Source organism: Leuresthes tenuis, unplaced genomic scaffold, assembly GCF_036924035.1.
Source record: "Leuresthes tenuis unplaced genomic scaffold, fLeuTen1.0.hap1 SCAF_7, whole genome shotgun sequence".
NCBI lineage: Eukaryota > Metazoa > Chordata > Actinopteri > Atheriniformes > Atherinopsidae > Leuresthes > Leuresthes tenuis.
The window spans coordinates 1,813,442-1,839,174 of record NW_027325361.1 but is presented as its reverse complement, the minus strand read 5'-3'; the positions used below and the strand labels follow the sequence as shown (position 1 = coordinate 1,839,174).

General features: G+C 46.8%; 1 protein-coding gene across 1 annotated transcript; it reads left to right on the top strand.

The window, feature by feature from the left end:
- The first annotated feature begins 262 nt into the window (after nt 1-262).
- On the top strand, nt 263-10,614 carry gorab (golgin, rab6-interacting). Its single transcript, XM_072388637.1, has 5 exons — nt 263-455; nt 559-868; nt 3,112-3,213; nt 3,322-3,462; nt 10,131-10,614. Exons 1-5 carry the CDS (start codon nt 401-403, stop codon nt 10,450-10,452), a joined length of 930 nt encoding a protein of 309 aa, XP_072244738.1. The 5' UTR covers nt 263-400; the 3' UTR covers nt 10,453-10,614.
- The last annotated feature ends 15,119 nt before the right edge of the window (nt 10,615-25,733 follow it).

The window sequence follows — 25,733 nt, the reverse complement described above, 5'->3', positions numbered from 1 at the left end:
TCACGTCAGGAATAGTTTGAATGAGGAGCCATAGAGCACGACATAAATATGCCTTTCCTTTAATCGATGCCACAGTCTGAGTCATTTAAATGTAATCGTAAAATGTGACCCAACATACTGTAAAAATGTGCATTCTTTTGAAACCCAGTAGCATAAATCTTATATTTCGTTGAGATTTAAAGTCAGCGTTTATTTTTGTTCAGGCGGCAGCTGGGACCTCAACGTCACCGGTCCGCTCTGGGTCCTTAACGTGGCACATAAACAAAGATGGCGGTGGAGTTTAACGCTCGTTCGAGTTTGTAAACTTTTCAGGGGGCGGTTTCGGTCATTAATCGGACCATTTCCTGCATGTTTTGTTGTCGCCGTGTTTCTGGGGGAGTTTTCGGTGCGAGGCCGGAGGATGAGCGGCTGGGCCGGGTTTTCTGATGAAGAACTGCGGAAGATGCACCAGAAAGGTAACGCTGAAGCAGAGCCTGCGTCTGCCTCGGCTTTCTCAGGCGGTGATATTTTATCATGTCACCACTAATGTCAAGTAACCATGACGGCATTTATTTTCAGACTCAGCGTCTGCCCGCGGGCGGAAACCGCCTCCAGCCGGCCGGAGTCGGCAGCAGTTGCAGCGGGAGAGGGCCCTGCAGTTAGCCGCCCAGAAGACCGCAGGAGCCGGGTCCCCTGGCCTCCCACCGGAGCAACAGCTCACCAAACCGCCCCCGAAGGAAGAACCTCAGCCCGCTGCCCTGCCGGAACCTCCCCCTGTCAGACTGGAGCGGCAGGAGCCCGCTGTGATGAGGCCGGATGGGAACCATCAGCCAGATGCAGAGGAGGCGACCCCGGTGCTGAAAGAGCTGGAGAAACAAGAGGTGGAACTGTTAGTATGATCTTCCTTTCATATCCGCTTTAAAGATGGCAGTCTGAGTGTTTTGTTGCATAAACTTGAGCTTTAGATTTAATTAGATGAAGGTCTGGCTGCTTACGATATGTTGTCTTTGACATTAATCTGTTAAAAGGAGGGATTTAAGGGACTCTTTTAGGCCCAAACTGGGATGTCTTGACCGCTGGGTCACAGTTTCTCTGCTGCTGCAGCGGTTCAGATCAGCAGCGGTTAGGATGGCGTTTGGATGGCCAGGGCTCCCTGGTGTTCCTGGAGAGGAGAGAACAGCTTAAAGCTGGTTCTGATAGGTGTCAGAACGCAGCTGAGATCCGATCAGTGCGAACAGAATGAACTATGGATGGACCGCCATGGAGTTTCCTTTTCCTGGTGTTATTCCACAGAAGGCTGGGTCAGTGTGTCGTTTACCTGGAGGAGACGTTATTCATCCCTTTGGGAGGTTCCCACATGGCACTGCTGCCCACCAGCTGCACCGCCTCATGGAAGTGGCGTTCCCTGTTGGCAGAGGTCTCTTTCAGAAGAATAATGCACTCTGCCAGGCAGGAAACGAGGCTCGGGAACGTTCTGAGGACCACAGGAAAGAATTTGAGATGTTCTACAGATCTCAGTCCAGTCAGGCTTGTGTGGGATGTGCTGGACAAACAAATCTGGTTCCACATGGATACCACAGCAGCAGCCCTTCAGCAGCCCTTCAGCAGCCCTTCAGCAGCCCTTCTGCTGCCCTTCAGCAGCCCTTCAGCAGCCCTTCAGGGATTTGATGGAGGTCATGCTTCAACGGGTCAAGGCTGTGTTGATGGAAGAAGAAGGACCCACTGATAATAAGCAGGTCATTAAAGAACTATCACTGATTAGTGTCGTTTTATTATCTGTATTAGCTCCAGGACTCAGTTTAGCTTCCACATGTTAGTTTTCCCTCTGAAGCATCAGACAAACCTGCTGAGACTCAAAATGACCCCAAATAGCACGTCATGGAGTTCCCATTCAATAAACCTTCAGATGCTTTAGTTTTTTTTATCTCAAACAGCTTTGTCAAGAGTCCAGATTCTTTATTTCTTTTCTGAATTTCTAGCTTAGAAATTAGTTTATCAGAGTCGGCTCCAGTCCAACTGTTTGGAAGTGAGAGAATGAAGGCTTCGACGGTTTGGACATGTCCAGAGGAGGGAAAGAGGGTTTATTGGATGCTGGATGTTGAAGACGGAGCTGCCAGGCAGGAGGAAAAGATGAACCCTGACAGTAAAGACTCTGAAAGTCCACTCAGGTGTTCTGGCTCTGGATGACGATCAATTCCAGTCGTGGATCTGGAGTTTTTTACCAAAAAGAGCAGAAGATAGTCCTGAAAATATGAGTGTTTTAATCTTTCTGTCAGACTGAAAGTGTGTGAATGCTTTAATTTCTAATCGGTGTCACTGCAGCATCATCTCGAGCAGATTTATAGATCAATGAATGTTTTAATAAAGGAAAAGCCTGCAGTTTGGGATGGATCAGACCGCCTTAAAAAAGAAAAGATGGGACGCCGTGTGAAACGGAAACAAAATGCAATCCTAAACCAATAGTTTACTCACAACAGTGTTCAATGTGAGACGTTTTTAATGTTCTGTGAAAAATACCAGCAAGAAAAGGCTGAAAATGTAAGTGGTGCTGAAGAGAAACAGCTGGAGGAAGGTGTAGCTGATCAGGTTAATGAGCAGCATGACTGGGTATAAAAAAGAGGACCTGAGAGAGGCAGAGTCTCTCAGAGGTGAGGATGGGCAGAGGTTCAACAATCTGCTGAAACGCAGCTGTCAGGCAGGAGGAAAAGAATGGAGGCAGGAGGTCAGACGGCCAGAAGAAGAAGAGGCCTGAATTTACCAGCTTCTTCCCTGACCCAGGGTCCAAGTCTCAGGAAATTCTGCTCGGTGGCGTCGGCATCATCCCGATAACCAACATCCAGACAGACAAGCTGCAGAGCTGTTCCCTCAGCGGAGGAACCTGGAAAAGGAAAACCTTCAGGTGAACATCTTCAGATGTTGGACTGACGATGAAAAGGTGGAATTCACCGTGTCAGCAGCTGGGAGAACCTTATGGAGGGAGTTCATGTCTCAGAGCTGAGATGGATATTTACAGCGTGGCTGCAGGGAGTCTGGAGTGGTTGGAGGGCTGCTTTGAGCTCGGTGTGGTGGTGTTTGAATGCTGTTTCTGTGAGAAACGCTGCGTCTTCACCTGCTTTTGGTTTGTCTTTACAGACGGGAGAAGACGCGTCTGGAGCAGCTTCAGCAGGAACAAAAACTCATTGAAGAGGGGAACAAACGCAAAAAAGCTCTGCTGGCAAAAACCATCGCTGAGAAGTAAGTGCAGCTTGTGTGGCGTCGGAGCAGATGGAAGTGATCCTCTGCACTGAAGGCCAAGAACAAAGCAGAAAGGAGAATTTGCATGAGTTCTGTGGTTGTCTGCAGATCCAAACAGACTCAAGCCGAGGCCGTGAAGCTGAAGAGGATCCAGAAGGAGCTGCAGGCGCTGGATGACATGGTGTCCAACGACATCGACATCCTGAGAGGAAGGATCGAGGAAGCCAGCTGGGACTACACTGCAGCGAGGTACAGCAGCAGCACGTTATACAGCTATCACAGAAACTGGATCTCAGTAGAGTTCTTTAGATGCACTTAGCTGCTGAGGAGCTGTATCTGCGAAGGCTGGACGCTCACTTTCTGGCTTTAGCTCCTCCAACCCTGACAATAAAGACTCTGAAAGTCCACTCAGGTGTTCTGGCTCTGGATATGTGACGATCAATCACATTTTTTACCAAAAAGAGCAGAAGATAGTCCTGAAAATATGAGTGTTTTAATCTTTCTGTCAGACTGAAAGTGTGTGAAAGCTTTAATTCCTAATCGGTGTCACTGCAGCATCATCTCGAGCAGATTTATAGATCAATGAATGTGTATTTAATAAAGGAAAAGCCTGCAGTTTGGGATGGATCAGCTGCTGTTCTTACAGACCGCCTTAAAAAAAGAAAAGATGGGACGCCGTGTGAAACAAAAACAAAATGCAATCCTAAACCAATAGTTTACTCACAATAGTGTTCAATGTGAGACGTTTTTACTGTTCTGTGAAAAATACCAGCAAGAAAAGGCTGAAAATGTAAGTGGTGCTGAAGAGAAACAGCTGGAGGAAGGTGTAGCTGATCAGGTTAATGAGCAGCATGACTGGGCATAAAAAGCACCTGAGAGAGGCAGAGTCTCTCAGAGGTGAGGATGGGCAGAGGTTCAACAATCTGCTGAAGTTGAAGACTTTAAATATTCCATCATCTCCAGAGCATAAAATCATGTCTGTGACCTTCAGGCAGCTTAAAAACAGACCTTAAACATTAAAAACAGACCCGATTCTGTCCTGGAAATAACTGCCTGGAACCAGGAACAGTTCCAGGAATCACAGCTCAGGGTAACATCCACCAGATGCAGGTTAAAGCTCCATCAGATGCAGGTTAAAGCTCCTTCAGATGCAGGTTAAAGCTCCATCAGATGCAGGTTAAAGCTCCATCAGATGCAGGTTAAAGCTCCGTCAGATGCAGGTTAAAGCTCCATCAGACGCAGGTTAAAGCTCCATCAGATGCAGGTTAAAGCTCCATCAGACGCAGGTTAAAGCTCCACCAGATGCAGGTTAAAGCTCCTTCAGATGCAGGTTAAAGCTCCGTCAGATGCAGGTTAAAGCTCCGTCAGATGCAGGTTAAAGCTCCGTCAGACGCCGGTTAAAGCTCCGTCAGATGCAGCTTAAAGCTCCGTCAGACGCCGGTTAAAGCTCCGTCAGATGCAGCTTAAAGCTCCGTCAGACGCAGGTTAAAGCTCCGTCAGACGCAGGTTAAAGCTCCACCAGATGCAGGTTAAAGCTCCATCAGATGCAGGTTAAAGCTCCTTCAGATGCAGGTTAAAGCTCCATCAGATGCAGGTTAAAGCTCCTTCAGATGCAGGTTAAAGCTCCGTCAGATGCAGGTTAAAGCTCCGTCAGATGCAGGTTAAAGCTCCGTCAGACGCCGGTTAAAGCTCCGTCAGATGCAGGTTAAAGCTCCGTCAGACGCAGGTTGAAGCTCCGTCAGACGCAGGTTGAAGCTCCGTCAGACGCAGGTTAAAGCTCCGTCAGACGCAGGTTAAAGCTCCGTCAGACGCAGGTTAAAGCTCCGTCAGACGCAGGTTGAAGCTCCGTCAGACGCAGGTTAAAGCTCCGTCAGATGCAGGTTAAAGCTCCGTCAGACGCCGGTTAAAGCTCCGTCAGATGCAGCTTAAAGCTCCGTCAGACGCAGGTTAAAGCTCCGTCAGACGCAGGTTAAAGCTCCACCAGATGCAGGTTAAAGCTCCATCAGATGCAGGTTAAAGCGCCATCAGATGCAGGTTAAAGCTCCTTCAGACGCAGGTTAAAGCTCCGTCAGATGCAGGTTAAAGCTCCGTCAGACGCCGGTTAAAGCTCCGTCAGATGCAAGTTAAAGCTCCGTCAGACGCAGGTTAAAGCTCCATCAGACGCAGCTTAAAGCTCCGTCAGACGCAAGTTAAAGCTCCGTCAGACGCAGGTTAAAGCTCCATCAGACGCAGCTTAAAGCTCCGTCAGACGCAGGTTAAAGCTCCATCAGATGCAGCTTAAAGCTCCATCAGACGCAGGTTAAAGCTCCATCAGACGCAGGTTAAAGCTCCATCAGACGCAGGTTAAAGCTCCATCAGATGCAGGTTAAAGCTCCATCAGATGCAGGTTAAAGCTCCATCAGATGCAGGTTAAAGCTCCATCAGACGCAGGTTAAAGCTCCATCAGACGCAGGTTAAAGCTCCATCAGACGCAGGTTAAAGCTCCATCAGACGCAGGTTAAAGCTCCATCAGACGCAGGTTAAAGCTCCATCAGATGCAGGTTAAAGCTCCATCAGACGCAGGTTAAAGCTCCATCAGACGCAGGTTAAAGCTCCATCAGACGCAGGTTAAAGCTCCATCAGACGCAGGTTAAAGCTCCATCAGACGCAGGTTAAAGCTCCATCAGACGCAGGTTAAAGCTCCATCAGACGCAGGTTAAAGCTCCATCAGACGCAGGTTAAAGCTCCATCAGACGCAGGTTAAAGCTCCATCAGATGCAGGTTAAAGCTCCATCAGATGCAGGTTGAAGCTCCGTCAGAGTGAGTCTGGATGCTTTCAGCCTGACAGACGAGTTTTCTCCTCAGCCTGTGGAGTCCCGCAGGGCTCTACACTTGGGCCGCTGGTATTCTCCCTTTACAGGCTTCCCTCGGCTTCATCCTGAGGACACATGGCATCACATTTCTGCCTTTAAAGGCAACAGTTCAAAGCGCTGTTGGACTGACTCACAGGAGGAAAAGCTTGGGTGGCTTTAAGCTTTCTAAAACTTTGAGGATGAGCCTTTCTTAAGGTGGAACAGCTAATATTTGGGCCTAGTGCACCTTAAATGCTTCTCCGCTTAAACCTTTTGTATTGTGGCGTATAAAACGCTCATTGGCCCTTTTGAAATGTGTCTGAAAACAAGTTTTATTCCTTGGTTTCCATCTGTTTTGGGTGTATTTCTGAAAATCCCGTTTTTTGAGGTGCTTTGGCTTCATTTCCAGCCGCAGCAGCCGTTTTAAACCAGATCACCGGTTACCGGCCGGTTACTGGACGCTGCCCTCTGCAGCTCAGCTCCAGTACTCGTGTGCCCGGGCTGTCGTGCACAGATCCGTGCACAGATCCGTGCACACGGGCTGCAGCTCTGCTCCAGCACCCCAGCGAAGCCGCTTTTTTCCACTCGACCTTTAACCCGTTTGACCTGATGCAGTATATCTGTGTTTCTTTGGGATCTTTTATCTTTCGGCAGCATTTACCTCATGAAAAAGTGCTTTTCTTTTTCAGTCTGTGGCTGTAAACAAAGCTGTGAGCGGATCAACTGCAGCCTCACACAGAGACTCTGACCTCAGATGCAGGTTAAAGCTCCGTCAGATGCAGGTTAAAGCTCCGTCAGATGCAGGTTAAAGCTCCGTCAGACGCCGGTTAAAGCTCCGTCAGATGCAGCTTAAAGCTCCGTCAGACGCAGGTTAAAGCTCCGTCAGACGCAGGTTAAAGCGCCATCAGATGCAGGTTAAAGCTCCTTCAGATGCAGGTTAAAGCTCCATCAGATGCAGGTTAAAGCTCCTTCAGATGCAGGTTAAAGCTCCGTCAGATGCAGGTTAAAGCTCCGTCAGATGCAGGTTAAAGCTCCACCAGATGCAGGTTAAAGCTCCATCAGATGCAGGTTAAAGCGCCATCAGATGCAGGTTAAAGCTCCTTCAGATGCAGGTTAAAGCTCCATCAGATGCAGGTTAAAGCTCCTTCAGATGCAGGTTAAAGCTCCGTCAGATGCAGGTTAAAGCTCCGTCAGACGCCGGTTAAAGCTCCGTCAGATGCAGCTTAAAGCTCCGTCAGACGCAGGTTAAAGCTCCGTCAGACGCAGGTTAAAGCTCCACCAGATGCAGGTTAAAGCTCCATCAGATGCAGGTTAAAGCTCCATCAGATGCAGGTTAAAGCTCCATCAGATGCAGGTTAAAGCTCCATCAGATGCAGGTTAAAGCTCCATCAGATGCAGGTTAAAGCTCCGTCAGATGCAGGTTAAAGCTCCGTCAGACGCCGGTTAAAGCTCCGTCAGATGCAGCTTAAAGCTCCGTCAGACGCAGGTTAAAGCTCCACCAGATGCAGGTTAAAGCTCCATCAGATGCAGGTTAAAGCTCCATCAGATGCAGGTTAAAGCTCCATCAGACGCAGGTTAAAGCTCCATCAGATGCAGGTTAAAGCTCCGTCAGATGCAGGTTAAAGCTCCGTCAGACGCCGGTTAAAGCTCCGTCAGATGCAGCTTAAAGCTCCGTCAGACGCAGGTTAAAGCTCCGTCAGACGCAGGTTAAAGCTCCACCAGATGCAGGTTAAAGCTCCATCAGATGCAGGTTAAAGCTCCATCAGATGCAGGTTAAAGCTCCATCAGATGCAGGTTAAAGCTCCGTCAGACGCCGGTTAAAGCTCCGTCAGATGCAGCTTAAAGCTCCATCAGATGCAGCTTAAAGCTCCGTCAGATGCAGGTTAAAGCTCCGTCAGACGCAGGTTAAAGCTCCGTCAGACGCCGGTTAAAGCTCCGTCAGATGCAAGTTAAAGCTCCGTCAGACGCAGGTTAAAGCTCCATCAGACGCAGCTTAAAGCTCCGTCAGACGCAAGTTAAAGCTCCGTCAGACGCAGGTTAAAGCTCCATCAGACGCAGCTTAAAGCTCCGTCAGACGCAGGTTAAAGCTCCATCAGATGCAGCTTAAAGCTCCATCAGATGCAGCTTAAAGCTCCATCAGACGCAGGTTAAAGCTCCATCAGACGCAGGTTAAAGCTCCATCAGACGCAGGTTAAAGCTCCATCAGACGCAGGTTAAAGCTCCATCAGACGCAGGTTAAAGCTCCATCAGACGCAGGTTAAAGCTCCATCAGACGCAGGTTAAAGCTCCATCAGATGCAGGTTAAAGCTCCATCAGATGCAGGTTGAAGCTCCGTCAGAGTGAGTCTGGATGCTTTCAGCCTGACAGACGAGTTTTCTCCTCAGCCTGTGGAGTCCCGCAGGGCTCTACACTTGGGCCGCTGGTATTCTCCCTTTACAGGCTTCCCTCGGCTTCATCCTGAGGACACATGGCATCACATTTCTGCCTTTAAAGGCAACAGTTCAAAGCGCTGTTGGACTGACTCACAGGAGGAAAAGCTTGGGTGGCTTTAAGCTTTCTAAAACTTTGAGGATGAGCCTTTCTTAAGGTGGAACAGCTAATATTTGGGCCTAGTGCACCTTAAATGCTTCTCAGCTTAAACCTCTTGTATTGTGGCGTATAAAACGCTCATTGGCCCTTTTGAAATGTGTCTGAAAACAAGTTTTATTCCTTGGTTTCCATCTGTTTTGGGTGTATTTCTGAAAATCCCGTTTTTTGAGGTGCTTTGGCTTCATTTCCAGCCGCAGCAGCCGTTTTAAACCAGATCACCGGTTACCGGTCGGTTACTGGACGCTGCCCTCTGCAGCTCAGCTCCAGTACTCGTGTGCCCGGGCTGTCGTGCACAGATCCGTGCACAGATCCGTGCACACGGGCTGCAGCTCTGCTCCAGCACACCAGCGAAGCCGCTTTTTTCCACTCGACCTTTAACCCGTTTGACCTGATGCAGCGTATCTGTGTTTCTTTGGGGAACTTTTATCTTTCGGCAGCATTTACCTCATGAAAAAGTGCTTTTCTTTTTCAGTCTGTGGCTGTAAACAAAGCTGTGAGCGGATCAACTGCAGCCTCACACAGAGACTCTGACCTCCTGCTCGCAGATGTTTGTGTAACGGGGAAAGAACCCGACCTTGGTGCGCTCATTACGCCGAGCTCTGTTATGATTACCGTGATTTAATCAGTTGTTGAGATTGTGCTGCAGACGTGAAATTTGACTTTTGAACATGTTTGACTTCATCTGGTCGGTTACCACAATGTTTCCAAACAGCTTGTTCTGCGCTTCACAATTACAGCAATGACTCTGTGGCTGGAGCTGCTCAGCAGCAAAACGTGCACGTTTTAAACCAGCAAAATGTGCACGTTTTAAACCAGCAAAATGTGCACGTTTGTTAGAGATTAAAAGAGTGTTTTCTGCTGTCAGATTCCTCAGTTTCAGCTCTAAAAAACCAGCAAAATGTGCACGTTTGTTAGAGATTAAACCAGCAAAATGTGCACGTTTGTTTCAGCTCTTAAAAAACAGCAAAATGTGCACGTTTGTTAGAGATTAAACCAGCAAAATGTGCACGTTTGTTAGAGATTAAACCAGCAAAATGTGCACGTTTGTTTCAGCTCTTAAAAAACAGCAAAATGTGCACGTTTGTTAGAGATTAAACCAGCAAAATGTGCACGTTTGTTAGAGATTAAACCAGCAAAATGTGCACGTTTGTTTCAGCTCTAAAAAACCAACAAAATGTGCACGTTTGTCAGAGATTAAAAGAGTCTTTTCTGCTGTCAGATTCCTCGGTTTCAGCTCTAAAAACGGCTTTATTCTCTCTGGATTTGAGCAGCAAAGCAGCGTTTCGTCCTCATCAGAATCTAAATGCTTCCAGAGTTTTATTTCTGTGTTGAACACATAATTTTGGCTTCATTTCTGCTCATTAGAGTTCAAACTTTGACAGAAAGCGGGTGAGAATGAAAGTGATTTTTCTGGATTTTCTTGGATCTGTTAAAAGTTGCTTTGAACTTTCTTTGAAGCTGAGACCTAAACCGCAGCTTCTGCTGTCTTCCTGACAGGAAGCGCTACGAGAAGGCCGAGGCCGAGTATGTGACGGCCAAGCTGGACCTGCACAAGAAGACGGAGGTGAAGGAGCAGCTGACGGAGCACCTCTGCGCCATCATCCAGCAGAACGAGCTGCGCAAAGCCCACAAGCTGGAGGAGCTGATGCAGCAGCTGCAGGCCACCGAGGCGGAGAAGCTGAAGGAGGCGCAGCGGCACGGCAGCGAGGGGAACGGCTCGGTGCGATCGACTGAAAACTGTGGAGAGCAGGGGGGGGGGCAGGCAGACTGTAAAGCTGCAGAAAACTGTGTTCAGGGTGAAACTGTGGCCTCCTCCTGATCCCCGGCTCAGAGGCTCCTCTGTGTTCTGGGAACCATCCTCACCTATAACTGATGAAATGGGTTCGACCTGCAGGGATGCTGGCAGTCCCAGCCACACTGAAAGACCTCAAACTGCATCTTATTCACTAAATATAGCCATTTTCATGTATATATTTTCCTGCTCTCTTGGTTTTTTGTTTGTCTTTTCTCTAAACATAAAATCAGGAGCACACATAACCTGAAGATACTTCTACAGAAAGTTTTCAGCTTTCCTCACGAACAAGAACCAAACTGCAAGAAGTCCAACCAAAGAGAAGATCCGTCAGAAGATCCGTCAGAGTCCAACAGAGTCCAACAGAGTCCAACAGAGTCCGTCAGAGTCCGTCAGGCTCCATCAGGCTCCATCAGGCTCCATCAGGTTCCAACCGGTTCCAACAGGTTCCAACCAGGCTCAAAACCGGTTCCAACAGGTTCTAACAGGTTCTAACAGGTTCCAATCAGGTTCCAACAGGTTCTAACAGGTTCCAATCAGGCTCAAAACAGGTTCCAACAGGTTCTATCAGGTTCCAACCAGGCTCCAACAGGTTCTATCAGGTTCCAACAGGCTCAAAACAGGTTCCAACAGGTTCTATCAGGTTCCAACCAGGCTCCAACAGGTTCTATCAGGTTCCAACAGGCTCAAAACAGGTTCCAACAGGTTCTATCAGGTTCCAGCCAGGCTCCATCAGGCTCCCACAGGTTCCATCAGGTTCCAACCAGGCTCCATCAGGCTCCAACAGGTTCCAACCAGGCTCCATCAGGCTCCAACAGGTTCCAACCAGGCTCCATCAGGCTCCAACAGGTTCTAACAGGTTCCAACCAGGCTCCATCAGGCTCCAACAGGCTCCATCAGGTTCCAACCAGGCTCCATCAGGCTCCAACAGGTTCCAACCGGTTCTAACAGGTTCCAACCAGGCTCCATCAGACTCCAACAGGTTCTAACGGGTTCCATCAGGCTCCAACAGGTTCCATCAGGCTCCAACAGGTTCTAACCGGTTCCATCAGGCTCCAACAGGCTCAGAACAGGTTCCAACAGGTTCTATCAGGTTCCAACCAGGCTCCATCAGGCTCCAACAGGTTCCATCAGGTTCCAACCAGGCTCCAACAGGTTCCATCAGGTTCCAACCAGGCTCCATCAGACTCCAACAGGTTCTATCAGGTTCCAACAAGCTCAAAACAGGTTCCAACAGGTTCTATCAGGTTCCAACCAGGCTCCATCAGGCTCCAACAGGCTCAAAACAGGTTCCAACAGGTTCCAGCCAGGCTCCATCAGGCTCCCACAGGTTCCATCAGGTTCCAACCAGGCTCCATCAGGCTCCATCAGGCTCCAACAGGTTCCAACCGGTTCTAACAGGTTCTAACGGGTTCCAACAGGCTCCATAAGGCTCCAACAGGTTCTAACAGGTTCCAACCAGGCTCCATTAGGCTCCAACAGGTTCTATCAGGTTCCAACAGGTTCAAAACAGGTTCCATCAGGTTCCAACAGGTTCCATCAGGTTCCAACCAGGCTCCAACAGGTTCTATCAGGCTTCAACAGGCTCAAAACAGGTTCCATCAGGTTCCATCAGGTTCCAACAGGTTCTAACAGGTTACAACCAGGCTCCAACAGGTTCCAACCAGGCTCCAACAGGTTCCATCAGGTTCCAACCAGGCTCCATCAGGCTCCAACAGGTTCTATCAGGTTCCAACAGGTTCTATCAGGTTCCAACCAGGCTCCATCAGGTTGTAACAGGCTCCATCAGGTTCCATCAGGTTTCATCCAGGCGCACACAGTTAATAACGTTGAAATGAACTCACACAAGTTCTATCAGGTTCCAACAAGCTCAAAACAGGTTCCAACAGCTTCTATCAGGCTCCAACAGGCTCAAAACAGGTTCCAACAGGTTCTATCAGGTTCCAGCCAGGCTCCATCAGGCTCCCACAGGTTCCATCAGGTTCCAACAGGCTCAAAAGAGGTTCCAACAGGTTCTATCAGGTTCCAACCAGGCTCCATCAGGCTCCAACAGGCTCAAAACAGGTTCCATCAGGTTCCAACAGGTTCCATCAGACTCCAACAGGTTCTAACAGGTTCCAACCAGGCTCCATCAGGCTCCAACAGGTTCCATCAGGTTCCAACCAGGCTCCATCAGGCTCCAACAGGTTCCAACCGGTTCTAACAGGCTCTAACGGGTTCCAACCGGTTCTATCAGGTTCCAACAGGTTCAAAACAGGTTCCAACCAGGCTCCAACAGGTTCCAACAGGTTCCAACCAGGCTCCAACAGGCTCAAAACAGGTTCCAACAGGTTCCAGCCAGGCTCCATCAGGCTCCCACAGGTTCCATCAGGTTCCAACCAGGCTCCATCAGGCTCCAACAGGTTCCAACCGCTTCTAACAGGTTCTAACGGGTTCCAACAGGCTCCATAAGGCTCCAACAGGTTCTAACAGGTTCCAACCAGGCTCCATTAGGCTCCAACAGGTTCTATCAGGTTCCAACAGGTTCAAAACAGGTTCCATCAGGTTCCAACAGGTTCCATCAGGTTCCAACCAGGCTCCAACAGGTTCTATCAGGCTTCAACAGGCTCAAAACAGGTTCCATCAGGTTCCATCAGGTTCCAACAGGTTCTAACAGGTTACAACCAGGCTCCAACAGGTTCCAACCAGGCTCCAACAGGTTCCATCAGGTTCCAACCAGGCTCCATCAGGCTCCAACAGGTTCTATCAGGTTCCAACAGGTTCTATCAGGTTCCAACCAGGCTCCATCAGGTTGTAACAGGCTCCATCAGGTTCCATCAGGTTTCATCCAGGCGCACACAGTTAATAACGTTGAAATGAACTCACACAAGTTCTATCAGGTTCCAACAAGCTCAAAACAGGTTCCAACAGCTTCTATCAGGCTCCAACAGGCTCAAAACAGGTTCCAACAGGTTCTATCAGGTTCCAGCCAGGCTCCATCAGGCTCCCACAGGTTCCATCAGGTTCCAACAGGCTCAAAAGAGGTTCCAACAGGTTCTATCAGGTTCCAACCAGGCTCCATCAGGCTCCAACAGGCTCAAAACAGGTTCCATCAGGTTCCAACAGGTTCCATCAGACTCCAACAGGTTCTAACAGGTTCCAACCAGGCTCCATCAGGCTCCAACAGGTTCCATCAGGTTCCAACCAGGCTCCATCAGGCTCCAACAGGTTCCAACCGGTTCTAACAGGCTCTAACGGGTTCCAACCGGTTCTATCAGGTTCCAACAGGTTCAAAACAGGTTCCAACCAGGCTCCAACAGGTTCCAACAGGTTCCAACCAGGCTCCATCAGGCTCCAACAGGTTCTATCAGGTTCCAACAGGTTCAAAACAGGTTCCATCAGGTTCCAACAGGTTCCATCAGGTTCCAACCAGGCTCCAACAGGTTCTATCAGGCTTCAACAGGCTCAAAACAGGTTCCAACCAGGCTCCATCAGGCTCCAACAGGTTCTATCAGGTTCCATCAGGTTCCAACAGGTTCAAAACAGGTTCCATCAGGTTCCAACCAGGCCCCAACAGGTTCTATCAGGCTTCAACAGGCTCAAAACAGGTTCCAACAGGTTCCAACAGGTTCCATCAGGTTCCAACAGGTTCCAACCGGTTCCATCAGGTTCCAACAGGTTCAAAACAGGTTCCATCAGGTTCCAACCAGGCTCCAACAGGTTCTATCAGGCTTCAACAGGCTCAAAACAGGTTCCAACAGGTTCCAACAGGTTCCATCAGGTTCCAACAGGTTCAAAACAGGTTCCATCAGGTTCCAACCAGGCTCCAACAGGTTCTATCAGGCTTCAACAGGCTCAAAACAGGCTCCATCAGGCTCCAACAGGTTCTATCAGGTTCCAACAGGTTCCAACAGGTTCCAACCAGGCTCCAACAGGTTCTATCAGGTTCCAACAGGTTCTATCAGGTTCCAACAGGCTCAAAACAGGTTCCAACAGGTTCTATCAGGTTCCAACCAGGCTCCAACAGGTTCCATCAGGTTCCAACAGGTTCTATCAGGCTTCAACAGGCTCAAAACAGGTTCCAACAGGTTCCAACAGGCTCAAAACAGGCTCCATCAGGTTCCATCAGGTTTCATCAGGTTCCAACAGGTTCCATCAGGTTCCAACAGGTTCTATCAGGCTCCAACAGGTTCCATCAGGCTCCAACAGGTTCCATCAGGTTCCAACCAGGCTCCATCAGGCTCCAACAGGTTCTAACTGGTTCCATCAGGTTTCATCCAGGCGCACACAGTTAATAACGTTGAAATGAACTCACACAGAGGTACTGGAACATGTTTAGATCTTCAGTACCTTCCAAAAGTCCTGATCAGCTTCATTTATTTCTTTATTTTTCCATAAAAACAGGAAGCAGCTGCAGAGATTCACTGAAACATGTTCAAACATGAACATAAACCCAGAATCTGTGGCAGAAAAAGAGTTTTTTTATCAGTTCTCAGCAGCTTTAAAGTGAATCTCTGGTCTGAGCTCCTTTATTCTCCAACACAGCCTGAACCCTCTGAGACAAGCTTTCTGTCATTTCTTTAAGGAGTCTTCAGGAATAGTTCTCCAGGCTTCTTGAAGGACATCCCAAAGCTCTTCTTTGGATGTGGGCTGCCTTTTGTTCCGTTCTCTGTCAGATGATCCCACACTGCTTCAATAATGTTGAGGTCCGGGCTCTGGGGAGGATTCATCCCTCCATAAGACCTGTTGCCACTGATTTTCAGTCCACTTCTTGTGTCATTTGGCACAGCTCAGCCTTTTCTCCCTGTTTCCCTTCCTTAAGAACGGCTTCTTGACAGCCACCCTTCCATGGAGACCATTTCTGATGAGGCTTGGGCCAACAGTAGATGGATCAGCTGAAGGTCCAGATGCATCTCTCAGGTCCTGTCAGGTCACAGCTGGATTCTTTCCTCTTTCTTAAGGACATCACTTTCAGATCCTGTTCATCTGCTGGAGATAGTTTTTTAGGCCTGACACTTCTTCTTTTGTCCTCCACTTGTCCAGTTTCCTCAAATGTTTTAAGGACACACTGCACACCATGCTGAGATATGCCAAGTTTTCAGCTAATAGCTCTTTGGGAATCACCTTGTTGCTGCAGAAATCCTATTTTCTGTCTGTCAAACTGTGTTTTCTTTGCTGTTTTTCATAGATGCAGCTAAAGAAATGGGAACAAATGATGTGTCTTTGTGACAAAGTGCCTAAAGATCCAGTTTAAAATGGCTTCTTTGCTAAGTTGTCTGTTCTGTGTCGACACAACACTGGTTCATCCCTTGAGTTAGGAGCCTTTTTTCTGCCTGAATGGGTCAAAGGTCAGAGTTAAGTGGCTGAACAAAGAAAAAACACTGAAAATGCTCAGGAACAAGGACTGAAGATGAGTGAAAAAGCAGAAAAACTGTGAAAGAGCTTCAGAAAGCTTCAGAACTATTGATCAGGACACTTTAAAGGTTGCAGGAGAGTCTGAGAGAAATGAGGCCGGATCAGAACTATTAGTGAACAATTTTCATTCTGAAGTTTATTCAAAGCTTTACTAAAATTTAGTAAAATTAACTGTAAATATTCATTTAACACGAGAAAACATGTAAAGATCTAAAGTTATGTTCATATAAAAAAATAAGCCTTTAATTATTTCTAATTAGTCACAAATTTCATGTTTCTGTGCTGGAATAAACTCAAAGTTTTCCTCCTTTTAACAGAAAATATTCAGTTAGATGGAAAATTACAGTAAATTAAAGCTTTTATTGACAGTAAAAGTTGTTTCTTTTCATGTGCTTCAGTTTTCATTGATTTATCTCATAATGCAGTCTGATTTAATCTCCTTTATCAGCTGCCTGGGAGATGAAATGTGCATTTCGACAGCAGCCATATGCACAAAGCTGAGATTTATCATTTTGATTTGAACTGATTGACGAGTCGGAGCAGAAGTGAGTTCATTTCTGTCCTTAAATCAGCTGCTTTTAAACGTTCTCAGCAGCTGGAGCTGGAAATAAATGTGCTCATGATACCTGACAGCATGCTGGAATATCTCTAACATATCTGCAGGGATTAAAAAGGCTTTAATAGATGTTTCTGTGGCTAAATAAATCAGATTTCAGACGAATCCGCCGAACAACGACGGCTCGTCTCATTACTTTCCGCAGCTTTTATGTAAATGTTCACAAATGAGTGGAAATGACATATAATGAAGTCTGTTGGACTTAATTTGGGGCGAACATCAAACGCTGACCTTGGAGGTTGAGTTTGGGACAGACGGGTCGCTCTGAGCTTCTGCCTCCCGACTAATTAAAAAGCTGCTTTTACGGCCTCTGCTTCAGACGGCCAGATGTGCCCGGAGCGCTGTAAAATCCCACAGCGCTTTACAGCAACACTTTGGACATTCCTTCCCGGGCCACAGGCTGCAGGTAAGTCACCATTTATTCCAGTCAAACCTCAGCCTTTAAATGTTTGTGCTGCAGGAGACAAACTAATAAAGCTCCCAGAGAAAGTCTGCAGCTGAGCAGATATCATCTTACCAGAGCGGGGGCCACAGATCCTCAGCTGCACGGACACCAGAACCAGCTCTGTGAAGCACCAGCTGAGCTCATGTTGACAGAAAAGATTCCCGGGGAGGAAACGGGACCCAGCTCTCATTCTCTCAGCAACCAGAGCCAGAGGTGTGGAGCTGGACCTTTCCTCCTGAGGAGGAGGCCGTCTGAGGAGGTTCTGGGCAGCTCCAAATCCCACAAAAAGCACCTGCAGCCACGCACCGAAAGGTGCAAAGTTCTGCTTCATACGTCCAACAGGATTTGGAAGATGGAGCCGAGCTTTTAATGATTTCACTGCTTTTCCGCTGCTTTCTTCTCTGAGGCTGAATGTGTCAACAGTTGCAGCCTGGAAAAGACTTTGAATGAAGACTGAATGTAAGAGAAAGAGCAGTTTGAGTCACGTGTGGAAGCATCGGATCATTCCAGGGTTTAAAAAGAGGAAGAACCAGTTAGAACAGCTGCTGGTGGCATCAGAGAACCAGCTGACGCACATCAGAACCAACCAGAAACTGCAGAAACCCACAGAAAGGATGATGAGAAATCAGAGATTTCACAGCAAACAAGATCAGACCTTCAGGATGTCTCCAAACCTGGAGGATAAACCTGAAATCCCAGGTTTTCAAAGTCTGGTTTATCAGGTTCAGTTTAAATGTTCATGTGCTGAAGGTGCAAATCAGCAGCAGAAACGGTCAGAAACAGCTGCTGATTTTAAGCCTTTAAGCAGCAGCTGACAAAGAACCAAAGAAAACTTTTCATGGAAATGTTTTAAAAATGATGTTAGAATGTGTAAAAAGTCCTGATCCATTTATTCCAGGCAGCCAGACTTTACAGAAATCTTTAAAAGTGGTCTTGAGCAATGGTTCTAAAGGCTTTCTGAGTTTATTTTGGACATTTTCTGCCTTTTTCTTGTACCCGAACATTTCCCCAAAGAGCTATTAGCTGAAAACTTGGCATATCTCAGCATGGTGTGCAGTGTGTCCTTAAAACATTTGAGGAAACTGGACAAGTGGAGGACAAAAGAAGAAGTGTCAGGCCTAAAAAACTATCTCCAGCAGATGAACAGGATCTGAAAGTGATGTCCTTAAGAAAGAGGAAAAAATCCAGCTGTGACCTGACAGGACCTGAGAGATGCATCTGGACCTTCAGCTGATCCATCTACTGTTGGCCCAAGCCTCATCAGAAATGGGCTCCATGGAAGGGTGGCTGTCAAGAAGCCGTTCTTAAGGAAGGGAAACAGGGAGAAAAGGCTGAGCTGTGCCAAATGACACAAGAAGTGGACTGAAAATCAGTGGCAACAGGTCTTATGGAGGGATGAATCCTCCCCAGAGCCCGGACCTCAACATTATTGAAGCAGTGTGGGATCATCTGACAGAGAACGGAACAAAAGGCAGCCCACATCCAAAGAAGAGCTTTGGGATGTCCTTCAAGAAGCCTGGAGAACTATTCCTGAAGACTCCTTAAAGAAATGACAGAAAGCTGGTCTCAGAGGGTTCAGGCTGTGTTGGAGAATAAAGGAGCTCAGACCAGAGATTCAGTCACATTTTAGTCACTTGTTCCTGGAAATATCCAAAGAAACCAGGCTTGGATGAAGACTTTTCAGTGTTTCAGTTACTTTCTGATATTTAGCTGCTTTATCAGGCTGTTCGGAGCATCTTAAAAGAGACATTCTGCATAAAAAAACTCTTTAGTAATAGAATAAAAACACTTTTTCATCTGCTTCACATTTTAATGTGAAATAATAACTTTCATGTTCTTTCGGTGACTCTTTATGTGACGAGAGTTAAAACAAAGAAAGAAAAGGACGCTCTACATTTCCAGCCGTGCGCGTGCGTGTGTGTGCGTGCGTGCGTGTTGGGCCGGACTTCAGAGAGCGGCGCAGGGTTTATAAAGTAAAGTGTGATTTATGCGGCGCTGGCGTCTCTCGACAGGTCGAAAGAGACCCTGAAATCCGAGAAGTCCGAGAGTCAAAGAGGAGAAACTCTGAGGCATCTGGCCGAGCCGAGCCGAGCCGAACCTGCCCGAACTCAGGCCCAAAATGGCACGTTTGGGTTTGAGTTCTGAGAACCAGCCTCAGCCCTGCAGCTCCATCAATGAAGCCAATTAATTTTATTCCAGAAAATTCTGTTTTTATTTGATTTTTTTAACCTTTATTTGTGCAGGAAAAATCTGATCCGGAAACATCGAGTTACTGAACACAGAAAGCAAATCTTTTTCAGGTTAATTTCAGCTCAATTAAAGCGGATTTAGCTTCAAATCCAGGCTCTGCATTTATTTAGAGAAAAATAAATGAATTTAAATGAAATTTATTGAAGTTATTTTAGTTTGAAATGATTTCTCCCTGATTTTAGATGAATAATAACACAAATGTCCGGCCCTGAAGCCGTCCTTCTGGGCCCCGTTGGTTCGGGCTCCCTGAGCGGTTCTCTGGGTCTGTGATAATGAGCCGCGCACGCGCTCCGTAACCCCCGCGCGTGGTAATCAGGAGCAGATTTGCTTTTTCATGTCGGAGCACCACAGAGCGTTTACAGCTACAACAGAGCAGCAACAGAAACAACAGCCATAAAAAGAGGGGCACGGCGTGCGCGCGCGCTCACCGACACCGAGGTGTGCGGCTCCGCACGCGAGCAAACCTTCATCCCAGGCTGGGCTGCAGGATGCTCACCAGAGAAGAAGAAAATCTCACGAAAAACTGAGCTTTAGAGATAATTTGAACCAAGCAAATAAAGTTAGTCGCGTTCACGCGCGCGCGCAACACTTTAACAACCTTTTCTTTTAAATTCTGAGTCTTAAAAACAGTCTCAGGTGATAAAGCAGGAGATGGTTTATTTTCCCCATTTTTTTCAGCCCGGTTCTTTTTGGAAATGTGTTTTTCTTCTTTTTGTGGCGTCATCAGAGTTTATTTCATCATTTAAATCACCTGAAATCACCTGAAATCACCTTTTCCACTGAGCTGAGCTCACGTTTCTGCTTTTTATTCCTAAAAATACATATTTAAATCACCTGAAATCACCTTTTCCACTGAGCTGAGCTCACGTTTCTGCTTTTTATTCCTAAAAATACATATTTAAATCACCTGAAATCACCTTTTCCACTGAGCTGAGCTCACGTTTCTGCTTTTTATTCCTAAAAATACATATTTAAATCACCTGAAATCACCTTTTCCACTGAGCTGAGCTCACATTTCTGGTTTTTATTCCTAAAAATACATATTTAAATCACCTGAAATCACCTTTTCCACTGAGCTGAGCTCACATTTCTGGTTTTTATTCCTAAAAATACATATTTAAATCACCTGAAATCACCTGAAATCACCTTTTCCATTGAGCTGAGCTCACATTTCTGCTTTTTATTCCTAAAAATACATATTTAAATCACCTGAAATCACCTTTTCCACTGAGCTGAGCTCAAATTTCTGCTTTTTATTCCTAAAAATACATATTTAAATCACCTGAAATCACCTTTTCCACTGAGCTGAGCTCACATTTCTGCTTTTTATTCCTAAAAATACATATTTAAATCACCTGAAATCACCTTTTCCACTGAGCTGAGCTCACATTTCTGCTTTTTATTCCTAAAAATACATATTTAAATCACCTGAAATCACCTTTTCCACTGAGCTGAGCTCACATTTCTGGTTTTTATTCCTAAAAATACATATTTAAATCACCTGAAATCACCTGAAATCACCTTTTCCATTGAGCTGAGCTCACATTTCTGCTTTTTATTCCTAAAAATACATATTTAAATCACCTGAAATCACCTTTTCCACTGAGCTGAGCTCACATTTCTGCTTTTTATTCCTAAAAATACATATTTAAATCACCTGAAATCACCTTTTCCACTGAGCTGAGCTCACATTTCTGCTTTTTATTCCTAAAAATACATATTTCAGTCACCTGAAATCACCTTTTCCACTGAGCTGAGCTCACATTTCTGCTTTTTATTCCTAAAAATACATATTTAAATCACCTGAAATCACCTTTTCCACTGAGCTGAGCTCACGTTTCTGCTTTTTATTCCTAAAAATACATATTTAAATCACCTGAAATCACCTTTTCCACTGAGCTGAGCTCACGTTTCTGCTTTTTATTCCTAAAAATACATATTTAAATCACCTGAAATCACCTTTTCCACTGAGCTGAGCTCACATTTCTGTTTTTTATCCCTAAAAATACATATTTAAATCACCTGAAATCACCTTTTCCACTGAGCTGAGCTCACATTTCTGGTTTTTATTCCTAAAAATACATATTTAAATCACCTGAAATCACCTGAAATCACCTTTTCCATTGAGCTGAGCTCACATTTCTGCTTTTTATTCCTAAAAATACATATTTAAATCACCTGAAATCACCTTTTCCACTGAGCTGAGCTCAAATTTCTGCTTTTTATTCCTAAAAATACATATTTAAATCACCTGAAATCACCTTTTCCACTGAGCTGAGCTCACATTTCTGCTTTTTATTCCTAAAAATACATATTTAAATCACCTGAAATCACCTTTTCCACTGAGCTGAGCTCACATTTCTGCTTTTTATTCCTAAAAATACATATTTAAATCACCTGAAATCACCTTTTCCACTGAGCTGAGCTCACATTTCTGGTTTTTATTCCTAAAAATACATATTTAAATCACCTGAAATCACCTGAAATCACCTTTTCCATTGAGCTGAGCTCACATTTCTGCTTTTTATTCCTAAAAATACATATTTAAATCACCTGAAATCACCTTTTCCACTGAGCTGAGCTCACATTTCTGCTTTTTATTCCTAAAAATACATATTTAAATCACCTGAAATCACCTTTTCCACTGAGCTGAGCTCACATTTCTGCTTTTTATTCCTAAAAATACATATTTCAGTCACCTGAAATCACCTTTTCCACTGAGCTGAGCTCACATTTCTGCTTTTTATTCCTAAAAATACATATTTAAATCACCTGAAATCACCTTTTCCACTGAGCTGAGCTCACATTTCTGGTTTTTATCCCTAAAAATACATATTTAAATCACCTGAAATCACCTTTTCCACTGAGCTGAGCTCACATTTCTGTTTTTTATCCCTAAAAATACATATTTCAGTCGCATGAAGCACCTTTTTGGCTGTTTTTTACCAAAAAGCGGCCCAGTTTGACGTCACGTGCTGAGATTTTAAATGATTGCAGTAATTCGTGTTAATGTAAAACTTAAATTCTCTCCAATCTGCCTTTTTTCAGGTGATGCTGCTTTAAATTTAAAGTTTCAAAGCGTAAAAAGGCTAAAGTTCGATGTGAGCCAGAAGTTTCCTTCATAAATATGAAGAACAGATGAAGTTGGAGTCTGAGAACAAAGGCTGTAATTATTTTCCGCATGTTAAACACGACCTCATTCCGCCACAGGTCAGGTGGTTTCTGCAGCTTTCAGGCTGCTGCGTTGTCCCGACAGTCTCCTCTGAAAGCTGCAATCAGCCCGTCTGCGAGTGTGCGCGTGTGCGCGTGCGTGCGCGTGTGTGGGGGGCATTTTCAGCTCAGCAGAAGCAGCCGCCGCTCGATGAGAAGTCCCGGTGCAGCCGCTGCAATCAGGCGGAGCGTGTCTGCAGCGCGAGGCTCCCTCACAGGATGTGGGGAGTCAACAAGGAGGCCATTTACCCCCAATTAGGGAAATAAAGCAGGACAGGGGGGGGGGAGCTGCTCCAATCAGCGGCGGGGGTCACCGGAGCGCGGCGCGACAGCACGGCGGCGCGGTGCTGTCACCATCCTCATCCTCAGCTCCGGGCCGACGCTGCGCAGAGCTGAGCGCGTGCCCTGCCGCAGCCTCTGACTGCTGAGAAGTGTCCAAATCTAGTAAAAGTTGTGCATTTAAAGTGCGCAGACGCACGAAGCGCATCAGCAGCAGCGAATTCCGAGTGATGCCAACGCGCCGCATCTCAGAAAAGCTTTAAACCTCACTGATAATCCAGGAAAACACTTTTCCCGGCGGCCATCGCGACAACAGCTGCAAAGCCGTCATTTCGGAGATATTATGTGAAAAGTGGAGTCTGGATCTGATCAGTGTAACTGAAGCTGTCAGCCCAAAGAGTCAAAGCGCAGATTTAGCTTCTGAAACACAGAAAGTGTCTGTGGGCCGTTGGTCTGCGGCACAAAGGCTCAGAAACAGGGACATGGCTCCATTTTCAGGCCCCTGAAGGCACCACGGGCCACGTTTTCTGACATTTCCACACTATAAATCAGAAAAAAGTGATTTTGCGTTACTTTTAACATGTAAAGTGAGATATTATCAGCTGAGTTTCCCCGTGGTTCAGCTGCTGTGCGCGTGCAGATGTTTGCAGATGTTTTTGCATCATTTACGGCCTGAAAATATCAGCTCTTTCTCACACGGATTTCTTCTTTTTCTGCGGGTTTCACCTTCATTTTGATCTTTGGAAACATTTGGAAACTAAAAAAAATTAATTTATTTTAAAGGAAGCGTCCCGTAATAACGCACATAAACGCGTGTGCTTCAGCGGGGACGCGCAGGCTCGTGGGTGATAAATACAGTGAAGAATGAAGCTGATCCAGGCCCAGCTGACGCGCCGCTCTGCGGGAAGCAGCGAAGCGTCTTCTGCCTCCAGTTTGGGGCTGAAAGCTGAGCGAAGCGTCTTCTGCCTCCAGTTTGGGGCTGAAAGCTGCTAAAAGCAGGGAGGAGGCGCTGGATCAGTCAGAAAACATCCCGACACCTGATAAAAGCGCGTTTCTGTGCAGCAAACGGCTCGTGCTTAATGATAGCAGTGATTTTAAAGCTGTGGGGGGGCGGGGGGGTGCTGAGCCAACAGTGAAAGTCGGGCTCCGCTGCCTCCCTTCATTTGGAAAATAAATCTAAAATTAGTCACACAGCCATTTTATGTGCGGAATAAAAACCAAGACAAACATGTCGGTTGTCCTCATTAAGGCCCGAGCTTCACCCCGGGGGGGTCAGCGGGTTTCTGTGGCTTCACCTCTGAGCTGCCACCCACCGCCGCCTGGACCCGGACCAGCCCGGACCGGCGCAGGCCCCAATTACCCGCGAGCACGAGCTGAAGTGCGCAGTTTCAGGCTCGCCGCGTGAATTTCTGGCCGCTCCAGACTCTCCGGCCGGGAGATTTATGGGGTTCAATCCGAGCCCAGGAGATGCTTCTCAGCCTCAGACGGACGCTGATTGGACACGTGGAGCCTTTAATGAAGCGTTGCTGTGGATTTAGGGACATTTAAGGGTGCCGTCGCCATGGTAACGGCGGCACCGTCCCCTTATCAGCGTCTGTTCATTCTGATCCAGTCTCGTGAATCAGGACTTGTGATCGGTTCCGGTTCTGCGGCGCAGGAACATCGTTCCCATCTCATCCGTGATGACTGTCACGTGCACGTTTAATTAACGGCAGAACCTTTCTGGGTCACTTTCGTGCGTAAATATGTTGCGCTTCCCGCTGGTTTCGGGGGCAGAAGCCCACCTCCGCCCGGCTCGGTGGCGTTTTCCTCCCCCAGATGTTTGGCCACTTTCTCATGGAGCTCCGAACAAAGGCTCGGGGCCCCGGAGGAGAAGCGCGAGACGCGGGGAGGCCTTTTTTCTCTTTCTTTTCCTCTCTCTCTCTCTCTTTTTGGCTCTCGCTGGCACCGGATCGGACTTGTAGGCAGGAAAAGAGAATCTGGGGGGAAAACTAATGATGAAAAAGTCTACTCTATCCCTGCGCCTTCATTAAATACATGGAAAGAACGAGAGAGGCACATCTGGATTCAATCTGCGTCTCTTTGATGGCATCAAGTGTTCTTTTCCCAGATCGGGGGGGTTGGAAGCCACGGGATGTCTATGGCAGCCCAGAGTATGAACACATGACCTCTCCCCCCCTACATCACCTCCACCTTCCCTCCATTCCTTCATCCCTTCATCCCCACCTTTCCAAAGCATGCCGGGGGGGCGGGGGTCACTCTGCGCGCTCATGGAAATACTTTTTTCACTATATTTCACTGACAGCTGGAGTTACGGGTTACTTTGCATATTGAGAGAAAAATACGACTCGCAGAATGTTTCTGGCTCGTGTAAAAGAAAGCAGAACATTTAATCTGATGCACTTTAAGTGCCCGAGGGGGGGGGGGGGGCGCGCACGTTTAATTCAAATCTGGCCGATGCGTGTCCTTGTGTGAGTGACTGGAGGTTTTTTCTTGGGGCATCTTGAGCACTACGATGTTAGAAAAGACATTTTATTTGTACTTTTCGCTCTTTCTGTCATTTGAACTGATTTGAGTCATGAAAATTCCCCTAAATCTCCACTTTAGGGATGTTGCAGCGTGACAGTTTCAGTTCTCCTTCCATTAACTGCTTCATCTGCTCAGATGAAGTCATCAGATGATAAGCCAGAGGAGAGGAGGACACACCTGACCGGAGTCCTGCTCTGATTGGCTGAGACACGGAACAGTACCTGGGAATCACACCTGTGGGCGGAGCTCTGGTTAAAAACAGCTGCGCGAGCCTGAGAGGAAACTAAGAAGTTTTATTAGATGATGATGAGAGAAAGATGTCAGGTGGAAGCAGGAGGAAATAAAAAAGAAAGTCACGCTGAGGAAAAGCGAATATAATGTTTAACTCTGAATGTTTGGAGCAACAGTCCAAAGGATGTGATGCTGACATGAATCCATTTAAAAGCCCACGATGACATCAGAGAGTTGATAAAAAGTGGAAGCAAGGGATGAACCAGTGTTGTGTCGACACAGAACAGACAACTTAGCAAAGAAGCCATTTTAAACTGGATCTTTAGGCACTTTGTCACAAAGACACATCATTTG